The sequence below is a fragment of the Bombus terrestris genome, chromosome 14 (genome assembly GCF_910591885.1).
Source record: "Bombus terrestris chromosome 14, iyBomTerr1.2, whole genome shotgun sequence".
Taxonomy (NCBI): Eukaryota; Metazoa; Arthropoda; class Insecta; order Hymenoptera; family Apidae; genus Bombus; species Bombus terrestris.
The window spans coordinates 4669500-4687634 of NC_063282.1; the positions used below are offsets into that span (position 1 = coordinate 4669500).

At 41.6% G+C, this 18135-nt stretch overlaps 1 protein-coding gene across 4 annotated transcripts in view; it reads left to right on the top strand.

Moving 5' to 3' along the window:
* The window catches only part of LOC100652294, a 122668-nt gene that overhangs the window by 45882 nt on the left and 58651 nt on the right, over positions 1-18135 (top strand). For 3 of the 4 annotated variants that reach the window (XM_012316133.2, XM_020866448.2, XM_012316135.2), the window contains exons 1-3: positions 3934-4001; positions 4962-5507; positions 6522-6810. In XM_012316133.2, coding sequence (XP_012171523.1) covers positions 3993-4001; positions 4962-5507; positions 6522-6810 — 844 coding nt within the window. In that variant the 5' untranslated portion in view covers positions 3934-3992. Of the gene's footprint in view, positions 1-3933; positions 4002-4961; positions 5508-6521; positions 6811-18135 lie in introns of those variants that run through there. The other variant, XM_012316134.3, reaches the window with a different exon arrangement.

Sequence of the window (18135 nt, forward strand, 5' to 3'; positions counted from 1 at the left end):
GCGTGCGTCTTCCATTCAAATTGAATCATTAGGAGCTCGGTCGTGGCTTTTTGCAACCGTACGCGAATAATAGTCCGAAGAATTTCAAGGTTTCCCGGCGTGGACACTTTCCGACTTTTATTCTCGATGGGTTCGAGACCGGCACCCCAAGAATCTAGGCCAACGAACCAGGAATTTCTCTTTCCTCGAAAGAACAGACGCAGCAGACAATGAGTTCTCAGGCGAAATTCCTTCCATGTCTACAGATTATCGAAAAGGAATTTTGAAATCCTTTTCTTAATGTTTTAAGTTCCTTTTACTAATTAACAGCGATCTAGCTGTTCTTTGTTTTTATTTTACTAATTTCTCTGCTATCGCTTTTGCTTATTCAAACAAGATTGAAACATAAAGATTTATGAATCACGTCAGACTTGGGCTTAGTTAATTTTAGTTCCAACGTTTCTTTAACACGTTGACTGCCACGCGAATTTTCCGTATCTTGTCTTGGGAACAGCGGTAGATTAAAAAAGAAAAAAGAACACCAGGACATTTCATCGTTGCCAAACATTTTATTACATAATATCGTTTACAATAATAATAATTTATCCGATTTACAAACGCGACTTTTCTATTTTTATTATTTTCCTAGCCACGCACTTCGCTCATCCTTCCTTTGCTCTTATGCCATCCTTAGCCTAGTTGCTATACGCTACAAGTAAATATTATATCGCATTTGCCAACACCTTCTTCGACAATATCATGTGAAACATTTTTCGGTACCGTGTACCTTCTTTGAACCATTTTACCATCGTTAACGTGTTAACGGCGCGCAAGGGTAGAAAAATGGAAGGATTTCACGGAGAAGAGGAAAGATGTACCTTGCGCAGCGACGACAAAGACACTCGGATCCCATTGTTCAGGGTCGATCGCGCTGCACTCCGATTCGACGGCCCGGTTCTACGTACGTACATGTGCAAACAGGGTGATAATGTATTCAAGGTCCGCCCCGTTGGCGATGGTGGGGGTGAAACGGGGCGGCCCGCTCGCTATACGTACTGTAACAGATGTTAATTATCCCTTCTGTGTATAGTCAGCAAAAAAAGAGCCTGGTCTCTCGCTCGGACATATCGTCCACTCGTGTTACATCCCCGTTGAGAATGCCTCTTGTATCCACGCTTCGAACAGACTCACGTGGCCCGCCTAGTACGCACGCTCCAATCGCGTTCAACTTCCGCCGTGCCCACTAGGGAAATTCACCTTAGATGGGATTCTTTTTGCTCAGTCAACGAGAACACAATACCACCTTCCACGTGTACTGGTTTTTCGGCTAATCCGAATGTCCTGTAGAGTTCGTTGGATTCCGACTGTTTAGAATGTGCGGACAAAGATAATTTTTATTTGACCCGATATCGACGCGGTGTTTGTTTAGTTCATTTCTTGAAATAATCAATGACGTTCAAACATTTCAAGCATCGCGTCATTTATGTCGAAGAAACGGAGATAAGATACCCTTTCCTTAATCACGAAACCAGTTTCGTTCTCGAGGGGTTAATTGGACGACGATGCGTAAGAAAGTCGAGAAAGGAGAATCGCCAGTGCCGTTTAAAGCAGACCGCAAATACCTGAATCTGGCGCGAATAAAAGGTCATTCAAATTGAACAGTTTATTAGAACGAGGTCTCATTTTATATGCATAAATTATTAAAATTATATGAAGTATTGTAGGAGTAAGAAATGGTAGGTAGAGGGAAATATCGGCGAGAATCGTTGACGAATTTACTTGCTGTACGCTGGTGGCAAAAGTGCCAGAAGCCACCACGACGCCAACAAATATAGTTCGTGAACTGCTTGCGTACCGTTCGCGAATAGTAACGTGGATCCAGCATCAGGGTTGACTTTGTCAGTGAACAAGTAGATCAAGAATGACAGTTCGTGTCTCGTCCCGTAAGTCTACTGTAGAATGGAAGATGTTCTTGTCGCGGAGGGCAAGATGGAATTTCGGAGCGACCACGTCGGGGGAAAATGGTTTCTTGTGGCGCAGCTGAACGGTCGCGTTGCCATATTCGTCGGGGATCTTTAATGGGGCAGTTTTAGTGCGGAAATAAATAACCGATAATGAACCAGGCAAAAACGGAACTAACGATTTTCAGGCCGAATTAGGCAGCGAGCCATGGATGCCTCCGGCGGAGTCATCCAAATCGATTGAGAGAGCTAACTGGTAATCAACAGCCTGAAATAAATGATTAACGAATGATGAAACGAGAAGAACGACTGCCACAGCTAATTCAATTCCTGCAAACAAGTTTGTTGGCTTTTAATTGCTTCCACATTAACAATTCTATGTAATAATTGAGATCGAGATAGTGAATTGAAAATATGTATATATCACACTACCTCCATTGCATCGCAGATCACAGAATTATCTATCACGTTAATAGACCACGTTTCGGCTCCTTGTGAAATTTGTACGTGATCGTTAATTACGAATATTTCACCCTTCATAGATAAACTGGGTGAAAATTGGTATTTTGGTATTTTTGTGAATATAACTTCGTGCATTTCGTGTATTTGCGTATCTTCAAGTTTCCCGTAAATGCGTAAAAATTCACCGTTTCTACCTGTCGATGCGTCTGCTATATTAATCCAACCCTTCGTAAGTTAAATGCTCGATGATATCTTCCTTCAATGGACTCTTTCAATGAAAATAAAAATTTAGCGGAAAGAACGTTTGAGGGTGAAATTACGCTCGACTCGTGAACTATCCAGTTCCAATTGCTCAAGTTCCACGAATTGGCGGTTCCGAGTGATCGACGGCTAATTCGAAAGGAGCATCGAGACGCTACGAAAATGGACGCGGTTTCGCCAACGTAGAAACGAATTGTCCCTCGTTTCATGTTATCGCAGGCCCGTCTACTCGGCTGACCGAGCAGCGCTCGTATATCAGCGTAGCTTTTGTTACGGCGACGTGCCTTTGTTTTCGCCTTGTTCTCGCGTCTCGTTCCAGTGGTGCGAACGTGGACGGGTTCTTGGTTCGGCACTCGGCAGCCTGTAACAGGCCCGGGCAACACACAGGGGTTTCGCTGAACTTGCTTTAACCCACTTTCGCACTGACACAGAAATAGATAACCGAGACGTGTCGGGGAATTCTTTCCACGTTCCGACGATTGTGTCAGCTGTGCAGGGAACCACCGTTCCTTATTCTCATTGGTGGTTTATTAACCAAATTTAGGGGAAACGTCGACTCGCGGTAGAGGCTGAAGATATCAACCCTCTGCAGTTTGAGCCACGTTTAACATTTTGCGTGATTCGTATTCTGTTTCTCGGTGGATTCGTATTCGATCGAATTTCTCATAGATTGCTGCAGGCAAATTTGTTTTTGTTAATTACTGATAATGCAAATAGATTTCCTTGAAACGTATCATTTCTCAGAAATGAACTGCGACAAAACTCCTATAATGTGACGTCGGATTATTGGATTGTATTTGTAAGACATGAGATCGAGGATAAGTAATTTAAGAAACAACAATGATTGATGTAGTAATGCAGCATATCAACAAAAATAAAAGCTACATAAAATAAACATGTAATTTCCTTAACCACTAGAATCGCGAAATCAGTGAAAATACTTGCTATCAGATTCTTCGCTTCCGCAATTACCTAACACGCAAGTGTTCTTGATAATATTAGTAAGACAGAAATACAATTACATTGCTTCAATTCCAATTAACTATATACATATATCATACACGTACACGTTAAATCGTTCGTTTGCTTCCATCGTCTAAATATCAAATGACGAAACACCATCGTGATGAAAACTATGCGATCTAACAGAATTCTATTATGCATTGTCAAATTCAGTTCAATTTAAGGCAAGAAAAAAATTAGTCCGTTTAAACCGTCCAGATGTAAAATACAAATGAAAATGACGTTTGCTCGTGTTTTTCTGTTACAGAATGCATTGAAGAGCCGGCCGATTGAGGAGATTCGAGATGTCCGCCGTAACCAGCCCGTATGGCCCCAGTAAGACACTCCCTTTTGCTAATGTATCACCGCACAGCAACCCCTCGTTACGATACTTTAGCGAGGAAACATAGCCAGCCTTGCAATTGCGTCATGCGCCGTCCCGTTTGATCGAATCGTAATAGCCGCGCTCGGCTCCTTCAACGATTCCAAGAACGTTCAATTAACGTTCGTACGGACCGGTTGAATTCTAATTAATGTTAAAAATTCATTCGCGACAAGCGGGCAGAACGGCCTTCGCGTTGCGCTGCAACATACTTCGCGTCCTCCAGTTAAACATCGCTCGATTCGAGATTCGCAAGTAACATTCGTAATTAACGAATTGGTCCTTTGAATTCCATCCTTTGTATCTGTTCGATCGGAAAAATATTCAATCTTCTACTGGATTAAAGAGAGAAGTCGAATAAAGCATCGAGAATTCGATTAATAAGGCCGATTAGGAAGAATCGAAGAAAACGAAATATATATCGAGTAACAGTTAGATTCGTCGCGCTGCAGCACACCTGTGTCCAGTTAGAGATCGCTCGGTTCGCGATTTGTAAATAACTTTTGGTCCTTCCAACTGCATCCTGTTCGATGAGCCTCGACCTATCGTGGCAACGGGGTCTGCATTCGCCCTAAAGCAAATCGATTCCGCCAATCGTGTGTCTCTCGGATTACGAAAATCGGATCTTCTACTGGACAAAGAGCGGATCTCTTTATCACGAAAAATTGCAATTTTCACTGGTTCAGAAATAAATCTCTCTGATCATAAAGATATTCGATCTTTCACTGGACCAAAATCAAAAAGTAATTTATGACAAATAGAAGCTGTAATAATTTGCCGAACAAGGGCGATTAAAAAGAATTAAAGAAACGAAAGATCGATTGTGAGCTAAGATTCCTCGCTTTTCCGGGTCCGTGGACCCAATATTCACCCCTGTGTATCAGTGTCTGATACTCCGGTTACTTTCCCATCAGCGGAGAGTCGAGTGTGAGCTAAGATTCCTCGCTTTTCCCGGGTCGAAGGACCCGGAGTCTGCACCTGCCTCGGTGTCTGATGCTCCGGTTCCTTTCTCATCAGCGGAGATGCTTTCCGACTCGGTGTACAACTACGCAACGACCCGGCGGGGGACCGCCGATCAGGACAGCGACTCCCAGTACGAGGGCCAGGCCCAGCTGCAGATCACGAGTATCCAAAAGCCGCGTAACAAGCGCAAGAACTTCAAGCCGATAAGCAGCCGGATGGTGGAAGTGTCCGATGAGTCTGAAAAGGAGGACGATGAGTTGGAAGCGTTGGAGGAGAGTTCCAGTGAGATATTGGAGTACGAGAGGAAGACGATGCTGTTGCCAGCGGAGGATAGATCGAAGCAAAGGCTGAACAACAACGAGGTCAGCCCCATGGATCTGTCCGTTGCCACCAGGCCACCATCTTCCGAGGCTGACGATGACAGTGGGGATTCACTTAGGCATAAGTTCATCCTGGAACAGCTCAGATCTCAGAAACTTTACTCCCCTGGTACCGAGGTGAGTATCTTCGTGTATGGTGTTTCTTGTTTAATACATACGCTGTTCTTCAAAATTTGGCTATTCATATTTTATGCGTATCGATGACAGGTCTTTCGTATCTACTCTACGCTTAAGACACATTTTGGTAACGGGAAAACGTTAGCTGAGGCGAAAATGATACGAAGAACGCAGCAGGCTTAAAAGCGAAATTGACTTGACTCTACTTTTCATTAATTAAGTACACGATTAACAGTGAATTATCAAGAAACAAATGATTTTCACGAGTTCGTACATGAAGATGACTAAATAATGGTAAATTTAGAAAACAGCGTTTCTAACGTTATTCTATTTTTTAATTTACGGAATTGATCAATGTGACTGCTGTGCTTTTCATGAAGCATATCGAGACTGCGGATGTTTATTCAAATTCATATTTTTGCAATCATAGCTAAAGAAATGGAACCTAAATAAAGGATCTGTTTCAATCGTTAAACACGTATAAACGAATATCCGATTTTGAATATTTCCACATAATTAAACAAGCATCCATACAGTCTAGGAATATTTTCTATTCAATTAATAATGTTCGAATTCCTTGCCCGAGGAAGGGGAGAAAATAAAACGAAGAACAAGAGAAACAAAATATAAATTTAAACAACCTGAGATTAAGTAACCTTACATTAAAGCACAACCTGTTATATGTGTTATTATCAACGGTACTAATTAAGGGTTAGAAACTAATTACATGTAATATTCAGAGCGTGAGATAAATTTCTGTTCAAGTGCCATTTCTTTAGCTGTATTATTAACCGTTTATATAATACGCGCGCAGCGGAATATTTCGTGTTTACTTTTACAACGCTTATCGGCGTGCAACGGGAAAATTTCGATGCAACGTCAAACGTTATGACAACTTTTAATGGTGTCTAGCGTGCTTGGTGGAATCGCACGTCGGTTAACATGCGCAAAATAACTTGCATAGGAATTCATTCGCGTCATTTCATTCACATGGCATGTATCGATCGCCCACAGGCCAGGAGTCCGAACTCAGAATCGTCGGAGAAAAGTGGAAGCGGCGTTTTGGATACCGAATCCGGACGATTGGACGATACTCCGTTCGAGGATGATCGAGGGCAGGACGGTGACGGTGAAACCGAGTGCGAGGAGAGGAAACCCTTCGAAGGAATGAGGGAGTACGCTGAATCGACTATGCAGGAGTTGTTGGCGATCTACGGGCTGGCGGGAGGAGAATTGGCCAAGTCAGTGAGCAGACAGCTACCGCCGACCTTTCTGAACCCTCCGACTGGTCATCAGCCTCACGGTAAGTCTTCCTCCTGCTGATCTTGCTCTTGTAACTTACAATGTACAGTTTTCTAAAAAAGAAAAAAAAAGGTTCTCTATGCATCTGTTATAGATATGAGATACATGTCCATATCAATTTCTCTAATATCAGTGTAGTATTTGAATTTCTCGCAAGCCTATAAATATCTACAATCTGTTAACAAATCTCCGAATCAAATCTTTCGCATACCATTCGAATTATGTTAGTACAGTATATCATACGCATTTCAATTTATCTATTATCGGTGTACCATTCTGAATTTCCCATAAACGTATAAACATCCGCGATCTAACGAATGTCCTAATCGAATTACAACTGCAACTCCATCACAGGCCAAGCTCGTTATTTGCAAACGTCTCTCCGGCCATGTACATTTATTTCTATCCAAGACTCACCTAGCGAGCAATTAGAAGTAAGCAGGTTAACAGTTGTTAACGACCGTCTTGCGAGAACAAACTAGAACTTGTCGTTCGCCGTACATGCTTCAGCTAGAGGCTATTAACGCGTGGGCGGTGCTCGAAGCTGAAGAGAGAAAGAAAAAGAGAGAGAGAGAGAGAGGGAAAGGATAAAACGGTTGGATCCTCGATTTTCAAGGATCCCACGAAATACCATCGGTTTGGAAGAGCATCGATGGTGGTCGCGTCAGGTTCCACGAATCGTTATTATTCGCGGCAGGACTTCGCACTCTTCGCTGAAGAGAAATTAAAGGCGCTCTCGGTGTTCGACGAAATCGTTAGTCGAGGCAACTGTCGCACGTTGGACGATTGGTTGGCATCGAATTCGGGGTTGGGCTACGAACAATTGACAACTGTAACTGGCTGGCATTCGTGATCGTACTTGGCGGAAAATCAATTTTATTCAAACGCACGGTATTCACGACCTCGGCTCTTTTAACGTCGTTTTATCGGCCGTCAGAGAAAAAGAAAATCTCGGCGTTAACGTGAAATTAGCTTGGTCAGATTAATTCAACTATGGAGATTCATTGTTTCTGTTATCGTAACCGTTCTTATCGATTATACGACTGGTTATTCTCTCCGATAGATTCTTAAGTGAAACGAGGTTACCGCGAAACCACTCTGATCGATCGAGAAAGAATCGACTGCTTTTGTTATTAAACCGATCTCCTGCGCTATTATTTAGAAATTGATGATATCAACGAATTGTCAAATTGGGAATTGTAGACTGTAAACTTGTCTCGTACGATTTTACGCCAAATAGGAGACCTTGTAAAATTTGTTTGTACAATTTCGTTGTCCCATAATCGAAGTTGGCGCAGTTCTTCTTCTTTGGCTCACAACTTTGGGCATAATCTAAATAGCGCTTCTAATTCGAAATGACTCCATCTCACTCTAATTGGCAATTTTTCCTTCTCAATGGTTCTTCTTCTTATTCCGACAACTTTGAACCTGATCTAAATAATTCGAATTTTAAATAGATCTTATCTTAGCAACTCGGTGCAGTTATGCAAGAGAGGTCTTTTCTTTTCATTATTTATAGTCGTATCAACCGGTTGAATGGAGAAGTGGCAATTATACTTACTATATAATTTAGAGCATTTTAGATAATTTAATGGCTCTCGTGGTATCGACTTACGATCTTTTAAATTGCCCTTTATAGTAGTTTTTATATTAAATTCCCGTATATGCATAGACAGGATATTTCTTGCGCCGAAGAACGAGATGTTCTATTCTTAATAAAACGCTGAATACAATTTATTGCTTCAATTGTTCGGGAGATGTTCCCTCCGTTTGAAAAGAACAACGAGTAAAACAGTCACTCTGGTACGTGGTTCGTGTTCCATCCGTTCTAATTGTATTTAACTTTGTCAAGTCGAACGCTCCGATAGCGAATGATCAAAGAATGGAAATGTTGGCGAAAGAAACCGTAGCAGCCGCTGCAGTTTCCTCGGCCGCTGAAAATTATTAGCAACGAGGGAAGTGACGACCGGCGGGCAGACTAGTTTTTAGATTAGACTGTACGTATGCACCAGAACAGAATGTGGCACTTACATATTGCCAGTGCATCGCATATGCGCGCACGTGAATATGCGATGGCTCTCGCAAGATGGCCGACTTATAACTCATAAAGTCGGTCGGACTGCGCGAACCGTTGACTGCCTCGCGATCGATGGATGCCTTTGAGATCAGCCAGCGTCATCGTTTCCCGTTGCCGCGCGTCTCGCGTGGGTTGACAGTCTCACGAATTCCTCGCGGTGTGTATTGTATGTACGCCTCGGCTTGACGCGCGAGCGAGCGAGTTGGAGCGCGCGCACGCGCGCGCGCCCTCGTCCACGCCGCAGACTAACGAGTCAATTTCGCTATTCTTCGTCCGGCTTTTGCCTCGAAGATACTAGCCGTCGAGTTTTTGAATTACCTTCTGCCAGAGCTGATTGATTCATAGCCGAAGTCCTTGCCAGATTAACGTCTTCCTGGCGAATTGAGTTTTCTTCATTCGCAAAGACGCAACTGGTTACTGCGTCTTCTTTGTATCAATGAAACGCCATCGGCATTTTTCACTGGTTAGATGGAAAATTGAAAGGCGCATAAATGTAGAGAATGCGGCTAATAGGAAAAAAGGTACATGAAACATGCGACGTGAAATACTGTTTATAGTATCTTCCATGATAGAAGAAATCTCCGCTTAGATTCTATTTCTGCAGTGATATTTCTCAAAGTCTAAATTTGTATAAACATTTGCGATCTATTGTCTGATAGATACCACAGTGCAATATTACATTTATACACAATTTATTATCATTATGTATTTATAAGCACAAAGGCTCGATAATTAGATTATTTATACGAATGCATTAGTAATAGTTTGTTATAATGGTATAAATAATTAAACCCCGTTAGCTACTGCGTCCCCTTTCTATCAATGAAACACTACCAGCGTTTTCGTTGGTCAATATAATATAGATATTTTATACATTTTTCATTGCACATATTTTTGAACATTACGAAGAATTAATTCTTGTATTTTTAAATTGCCTTCAAAAGCCTGAACATGCACAGTCTATCAATCACGAAATTTACTTTATTGATGACACGAGAAGTGTAGGTTAAAAGTGGCGTCGATTGTCGAATTCTAACACTTGGTGAAAATTCTTCGGCTATGACTCATCGTTTCAATCGTAAACCTTCCATCATAATATTCATACATTATGTAAGTTAATCTTACATCGATGTACGTAGAAGGACTGTCCATTATTGGTCGATCGAGTATATCGTATATCGCGTCGATTGACTCTTTCTTTGTATCGTCCCATTGTCCCATCCGGTTTGAGAATAATCTTTCGTCGTATTCGATTAAATTCACGGTCCGTTGTACGACGCCATCCTGCCAATTACCAGAAAACTGACCGCGTGAAATCGAATGCGACATGCCTCGTAACTCGTCACCAGAGTGTGTTCCCTTCTCCTTCTCCTTTTCGTCAGGAATTGGGAATCTTTGCTGACACACATCTACTCTTATCCTTTCTTCTCGCTTGAGAATCTTCGAGAGTGTGGCAAATGGAAGCACTGTCACGCGTTATTTCTTCATCAAGAGCCGGTAACAAGATTAGAGATTGAGGATTAACCTCGAAGCAACAGAACCAACCTGTGAGAAGAAGAAGAAGAGGAAAAGAAATTAATTTCTGTCGAGAAACTACGCTTGTCACTCATCGTTCAAGAATATTCTCGGAAATTTGAATTTAAATAATTTAGCGAGCGACCTAGAATCATTGAATTCGTTAGATTCAAATACTGGATGTTGTTTCGAGTGGCAGTTAGCGACGAAGATGAAACTTGGCTGGTATCGCGGACAGAGTAGATGAAACTAAAACACGAAATTTCAGATTTGGTAATTCGGCGATTACACTTAACCTATGTCTAATTGAAATTTAATTCAAAAATAATTCTAATCTCGCAAGTTTTCTATCTCTGTATGCGTCTCCTCTAATGAACGAAACGTGAAACGATGAGGAAGACCACTTCTTATTTGAATTTGTGATTAAATACATGTTCTTACTATTGTCCTAAATAACTGTCATAGCGTTAATTACGTTGTTGATTCTTCTATAAAGGCCAGTAGATGTATCACCTATTTCTTTTTCTATTTCCTGCATATTTCGTATTAAAATGTATCCCTCGACATACATCAAGTAGCATGAAAATCAGAAAATCCATACAGTGCATTTATATTTTTCATTCGCTATCTGTCAAATTTCATTTAATTGAAGGTTAACGCGAAGAAGAATGGAAACTCGAAAGGATGTTCCTAGTGAAATAAGTAACAGGTTCACAGCGGTGAAACGATGCCAAGTTGCCTCGGTTAAGATAACTTGAACGATTCGAATGAAATTTAAAACGAGAACGAGCGTGACATCGAAGGCGAGATCCGGCGAGAATCCCTTTGACTTTTCTTCATCTTCTTCGATGTTTCGTCTCCCACAAGTTTCGCCACCTACACACAGACACAAGATGGAACAAAAGACTACCTCTTGCGTTGTATCTTAGGGATTGATACGGAAAAAATCGGGCATAATTTATCATGTAAAAGCGACTCGAACAGAAACCGCGTGTCGCCGCGGTGAATCGGCTTGCCGGTAGAGAGGCGAAGGAAAAAGGAACACCGTGGTTTCTTCTGCCTCTTCAGACGTCCGTCTTTTCTATGAACCTTGACGTTCCCTCGAATACGCCGCGTATCCATTTCTTCCGTCAGGAATACATTAACCATTCACGTTAACCTAGAAAACGCGCGCGAGTTTACGTAATAATTCTAATAATTAGTTAGAGAAAAGATCCTTTGCTATCTCCGTCGAAGAAAGAAAAAGAACCGAGGAAAAAGTTCCTTCTATGAAAGAACCGTGACGAGTTGAATCGCGAGGCAAAGAACGATAAAGTGAACATCAACTATTGATCGATCTATACATCATTCCAACCTAAATACTTTAAGATATACGTATTAAATTATGACTATTCGCCCCTGAAGTTTTTCTCTAGTTTGATTCAGACATATGGAGGGTTGAGAATTACAGCGATGTGAATTACAGAGAGTTCATCAACTTCCAAAATAACTGCAAGATTATTTTATTATGCCTCGTTAATTTCCTTCAAACGCTATAAATCTTTTCCTGGATCGAACCTAAACAATTCGTCCACCCTAGTAGGGTGGTTAACTTCACCATTCTCCTCGCTTGCTCTTCGCGTCCGAATGCCTTCGGCGATCTCCTCCTTTACGATTTCAAGATACTTCAAAGGCGTGAACTACACGAGAAAGTAAGTGAAAAGTAAGATTTAGGTCTATCGAACGCCAGAGCCAAATACTCGAAAACTGACCTGTACTTTAATAACATCTATCGAAATATAAAATTTATATCGGGTCATGTGGTCCAAAGGAGGATAGAACGGATGCTCCTTCGTGCGTTTCAATAGCGAAATGAACGTGTTAAATCGGCATATTTATCGCGCTATTTATTTCGGGGGTGCGTGAGCGAACAACCAGCAACGGTTGAATCGTGTTAGAGGAGCGAAGCGGGCAGGGACGGGGTAATCCGGCGCGAAGAAAAGCAGAAAAGCTGCGTGTGCTGTTGCTGGTGCTAGTCTCAGGGCACAGTGGGGTGGAGGACAGCGATGCCTCCGTGAACCCATTAATCATTCCAGCCGGATAAAAGGCAGCAAGGATGAAAAGAGAAGACAGACAGTCGGACGGACGGCGAGCAAGGCAGGCAGGCGGCCAGAGAGAGAGAGAGAGAGAAAGCTCTTCCTTTCGTTCCTTCTGTCGTTGTTTCGCTTCGATCGCCTTCTCTTCCTCCGCCACGGCCCCCGAAGGATCATTTTTTATTTTGCCTCTTTTCGAAATTCGTCGGACGCTTCTATTGTCGGGGCCCACGAGAGAAGAGAGAGAGAGAGAGACTCTCTCGGACGAGACTGAACCCGAGGTCCGACCAGCGCTCATTTCGACGGGGAGAAGATTCATTAACTGATAACGCGATTCTTTCTTCGGTCGTTCTGTTGTTGAAAATGATATCCCGCCACGAGAACTGGCCACGGCAAGGCTTTTGGACACCTGTTGGGACACAATGTACTTAGGAGATTTTTGTGCACACCTTTTGTTACTCGGGAAAATGTACAACGAGTGAAGTGGAAAGTGATTCATCGATGCGTAATACAGCGTTCTATATTTTGAATTCGTCAAAATTGAGAGACGCGTTGGATTGGTGTGTTGAACGATGGAATTGAGACTGGCACTTGACCAGTTTGGGAAGTTCCATTCGAGGTTGACAGAGTTTGGAACTTCGACAAGAGGTTTGTTCAGCGATGACGAAGTATACAAAGTTTGTTATACAGATGTTACGCTTCTGCTTTGAAGCCGATATACAACAGACGTAAATTGATAGAGGAGGAATATCGTAGAAGAAGAAGCGTTAGTGTGCTAGCATTTGCATTAAATATTAATTATAATTAAACTGAGAATGTTACAATTTCACGAACATATGGAATCTGAATACACATTGGTCTCACCTACTATATATCATAACTTGTTCTTTGCTTCAAATATCTACAATTTGCGTACACTCTAAACGCTTCTATACTCCCCAATTTCCGGTAAAAACACTCAATTTACCCTAATTACGAAGATATCGCGCTAAGCGTATTAATGAAATTAATCCTCTATCTAACAAAAATACTTTCAATCGACAACTTTCACTGAGAACTTTCCATTACGATCTTCCACTGACAACATTCGGTTAAGAACGTCCATTACGAACGAAACCCTTTCAGTTAAAAAAATATGAATAAAACACGACGAAATCCACCAGATGCGTAGAGGAGCCGGAGAAAACTCGAAATCAGCTGGCTCGCTTTTCAACGAGCGTTACGAATCGCTTCCGATTTAATTCGAGACTCTGGTGGGCCCTGGATCAGCGGCATAAACGGAAGGGGGAGATCGTTCTGGTTACGAGCTTTTATGTCTCCACGTGTAGGCCACTTGAGCACGTAGGTAGAGTATGTACCGAGGAATAGCGCGATGTAGGTCTGCCACGAGATCGAAATCGGAGCTCCTTCTTCGTTGGGAGACAAAAGGGACCCTGGTCCGGATGACAGGAGGTGTCGAGAACCTTTGGGATCGGCGACCTGTTGAATCCCTTCACTCTCTCTCTCTCTCTATCTCTCTCTCTCTCTTTCTCTCTCATAACCTTCAACGAATTCTGCATTATTGTGAAAGAAGAAAAAACGAACAGGAGAAGAGGGACCGTGCGCTTCTCGAGAGGCCGAAATACGTTAACCCTTATCTACCGTTTCACAAAGAAGGATTTCGGAATAATCGCGAGACTGTGGCCCACGTGGCCCATTATTACCCCCACCAGAGTCGAATTTAATTCGTTTGCCATGGCAAACTCGAATTATCGCGAGGATAGCTAACGTCAGTGACGGTAGTTCGACTGTAACTAGTTGGCTGATTTTCTGCGAATTTTCCGGAGTACCATGGTCACCTGGAAGAGAGTAAAAGGTATATTCTGTGATGTTTCGCGTCGTTTAAATTAAGTTTAGAAACGATGAAATCACGTAGTGGAACTTTCCACGCTTGCAAACTGAGAAGGTTATTAATTGATCGCAATATCTACTGTGCATTCATGGCGAATTTAAAGACGCAAAAATTTGCAGAATGCGCACAATGTCCACAGAGTAAGGCACCACCCGTACAGTATTTCGTAGGTGGAACAAATCTTGATTCAGGTGAACCTGAAAATTTTGATTACCTTATTCGTAATCATATAGGAATTTATATAAATGTTCAGTATCTGTTCGTTAGATTCCTAGGTTCCGATAATGTGACTGAGTTTCTCAAGAGACATTTCTAACACGTTAATCGTTACGAAATACACGCGTGGCCCATTTTTGAAATCAACAAGAGAAGTGTTTCCATTATGCAAATTCATACATTTTTACGCAATCTTAATAGAAATATCCCACTATCATTGGAAATATAACATTATCCTGCTCTTATCTCTACTTATTTCTATTTATTTTCGCCTATACACATGTATACATTCTTGCACCTTAAAATTTCTAAATGCATACAAATCCGCAATCTATTTATCCCCAGCCAGAATCTACATTCCGTCTATTTCAACTTTCCAATCGCCAATATATATAACGATTACTAATATGATCAAACAGATATTAATACTCCAAAAGCTTGTTAGATACACCGAATAATAAATCGATATATTGGCTTTGGTCGTGGAACGATCAATCATTCTCCCAAACGACGGGAAACAGTGACAAGTGCGGTCTAATGTGTTGGAATTTGAACGCGCGGTGAGTCGAAGGAAACCGGAGGAATTCACGGAGACGTCAACTGGAATCGCGGAACGTTTTATGGAAGCTTTTATGAAAGCCTTTACGAGCCACGTCCCGAACTAGGTCTGCTTCTGTTGAACACGTGAGGCCTTCCTTCTTATATATACATTTGCATCTCCTGCTTTTCTTCGTTACGTGCTCGATAACATCCGCGATGTTTATGGAAAAATCGAAACGTTGCCAACGTGGAGGAGAGGAGCGCGTGTGATTCGTCTTCTGGTCGAGTCTATTGGTGATGTCCGCTTCCGGGTCAATTGAATCTTCTTTTTTTGTTCGTCAATTAAGTTCTGAGTCAGAGACTAACAGAGAAAGAGGTCTTATTGAGGATGGTACGGCCATTTCTAGTCGAATTGTTTTTCTGCTTGTGCTTCTCGTGAGAATTCTTGGTTTCGTGGAATTACTGTAGGATTCGGTAGATCTCAAGCTCTTCACAGTGTAATAAAACGACGATGAAGCAGCGGTTTGAGAATGAACGATTTCTTTATCGTCACGATTTCCTGCATTTCTGTCGTAATGAAATTTAACTCTTTAACGGTGTAATAAAACGACGAAGAATTGAGGATGAACGATTCAGAAAACAATTCTTTCTTTATCGTCAGGATTTCTCTTTTTTCTACTTCTGGGCTGTTTTACGCAATAATTTGTTAATAATAATATCAGCGAATTGACGAGGTTGCAAACTTGCCTTTTACGATTTTACAAAATTACGTAGGGAATTTCATTCGTTTTAGCGCTAAATTTCCTCGGTACTAACAATTCGTCATTTCTGACTTGTCAAATTTGATTAACGATATTGTAAGTATTACGTACGAAAAATACATACTTTCAGCTGTTTACGTGAAATATTAAATAATCGTTGTACGTGTTACGAAATCCAAAATACGAATAGCACGATACTTGACGTTTCACTCGAATCGTTCTCGTTTTAACGCGAGAGAATTGTTCGCAGATTAACCAAGCAATCGGTTGGTTTTATCTCAAGATCGAGGAGAATCGAGCAACTGTTCAATTTTCGTACTCTCTGGCCGATTTTAACTTTTGCGCGAGAATTCCGAGCGAACGAACAAAAGACGAAGGATGTAGAATTACCGTCAATTGTCCGACTTTTTGTCAAATTAACAACTTTCCATAAAACGAGGGAAAAAAGCGAGGGCCCCGCTGCCGTTCGTCCTCTTTTTCTCTAGCGAAATTAACACGATCATCGAGGTCAATGGGCGTTGAACGATGAAAGATGAAAACGAATATCAGACCGCGCCCGGGGTTTTTCACTCTCCACGATTCCCGCCTCTCCCGTTTTTCTCTTCTTTTTTTCTACTCCACCCGGCATCTTGTTTATTTTGCCCGTCATGTCAGTCCGCTGACACTCGGACATTCGTTTAAATTTAGAATTCAATGGGATCCTTTTTACCGGGGCGCACTTTGGTGCCATAACGGATTCCCTGGTTCCAGCACGGGGGAGATTATTTGTTTAATTCCGGTCCAGCGTCGATCACTCCTCCGTGTCTTCCTCTTCCTCCGACCTCACTCGAAACGCGATGTAAATATTTTTATTGCTTCTCCAGCGAATATTCTCTTCTTACACACTCGCTGTACGTATCGTTGCATTCGTTTTGGAATTTTTAATAAAACACGATAATAATAAAAATATTATATGGTTGCATTTAACGAAACTACATTGACTTGGAACTCTCTGTAAATAATAATTGCTGTAACTGGAATCAGAGATATTTTCTGCTATTCAGAATAAATCGTGTTTGTATTACGTTCTACATAGTTTCTCTTTGATATGATGTATACTACGGACCATATTCTTGACGAGTGTCATCTTTCAGGTTGTAGGTTATCGAATATAGAGAAAACAATTTGCGACGTCTGTGTTTCTTCGCCTTCGATTTATTTCTATAGTTTGCTTAGCAATTAATTTTCACAGTTTCTACGCGATACTAAGTTATATCAATTATCTACAACATAATTCTGATTTTTATAATTCGCTTAGCAATTAGTTTTTCCACATCCCAAATGATACTATTATACGATTTATATTTATTCATAGCAAATAATCTTTTCATACAACGCTACTTACGGCGTGATCTTTCCTCATACGAGCAACCATTTCTATGCTCAGTTAAAAAATTCTAAAAATTCCGTTTTGATTCTAAGCGTCTCGATTGAAGGAGTATTCCACGAGATCAGGTAACTTGCATATAAAACTTTCTTCGCTTTTTCCTCCACTCGTTCGCTATTTTAGCTTCATCCCCGGTTTACATGGCTCGTAGCGATCTTTCTCCGCATTTTGCCCAGATCTTATCCGACAGAACTCCACCCCGTCTTTTGTATACGATCGCGTTTCCACGTTCTTCGTACGCATGCGAACTCCCGCGTAAATCAGTGAAGCGCGGCGGACAGGTTCTCCCAGATCCTCGATAGATCGGCTCGAGATAGAGAGTTGCTTGATTTTCGCGTGAAACGCGTTCCACGGCTGGAGCTTAGACACCTCTGTCGATGCTTATCTGCTTGCTCGACGCGAGTACACCGCCGATCGATCGTCGATGATTACGTTATCAAGGATTCGACGAAACGAGACGATAAAAATCGTTGCAGCTGTGATTTACGATCAGAAAGCAGAAGAGTGTAGCGAAACGCGAGTATATCTGGACGAAGGTAAAGAGATTTTTCTACGTTTATTGTCGTATTTTCATTCATTTATTCGTTTGTGAGAAGGAAACTATTAGTAAAATGTATAAAGCATGCAGTTATTGGCGAAGGTATTTGAACACTTGTATCAAAGTAGATCTTGTTTCTGGAATTTCGATCTGTCTTTGCTTTTCTTCATTCGCGTAAAAGATCGACTAGAAAGGAAACCGGTATTCGTAAAGATAAAGTGGTCTCGCGTGTCACGATCAATAAGGTGCAAAGAGGTGGCTATAAAATTCACGCTTTGTGCTCCTTGGGA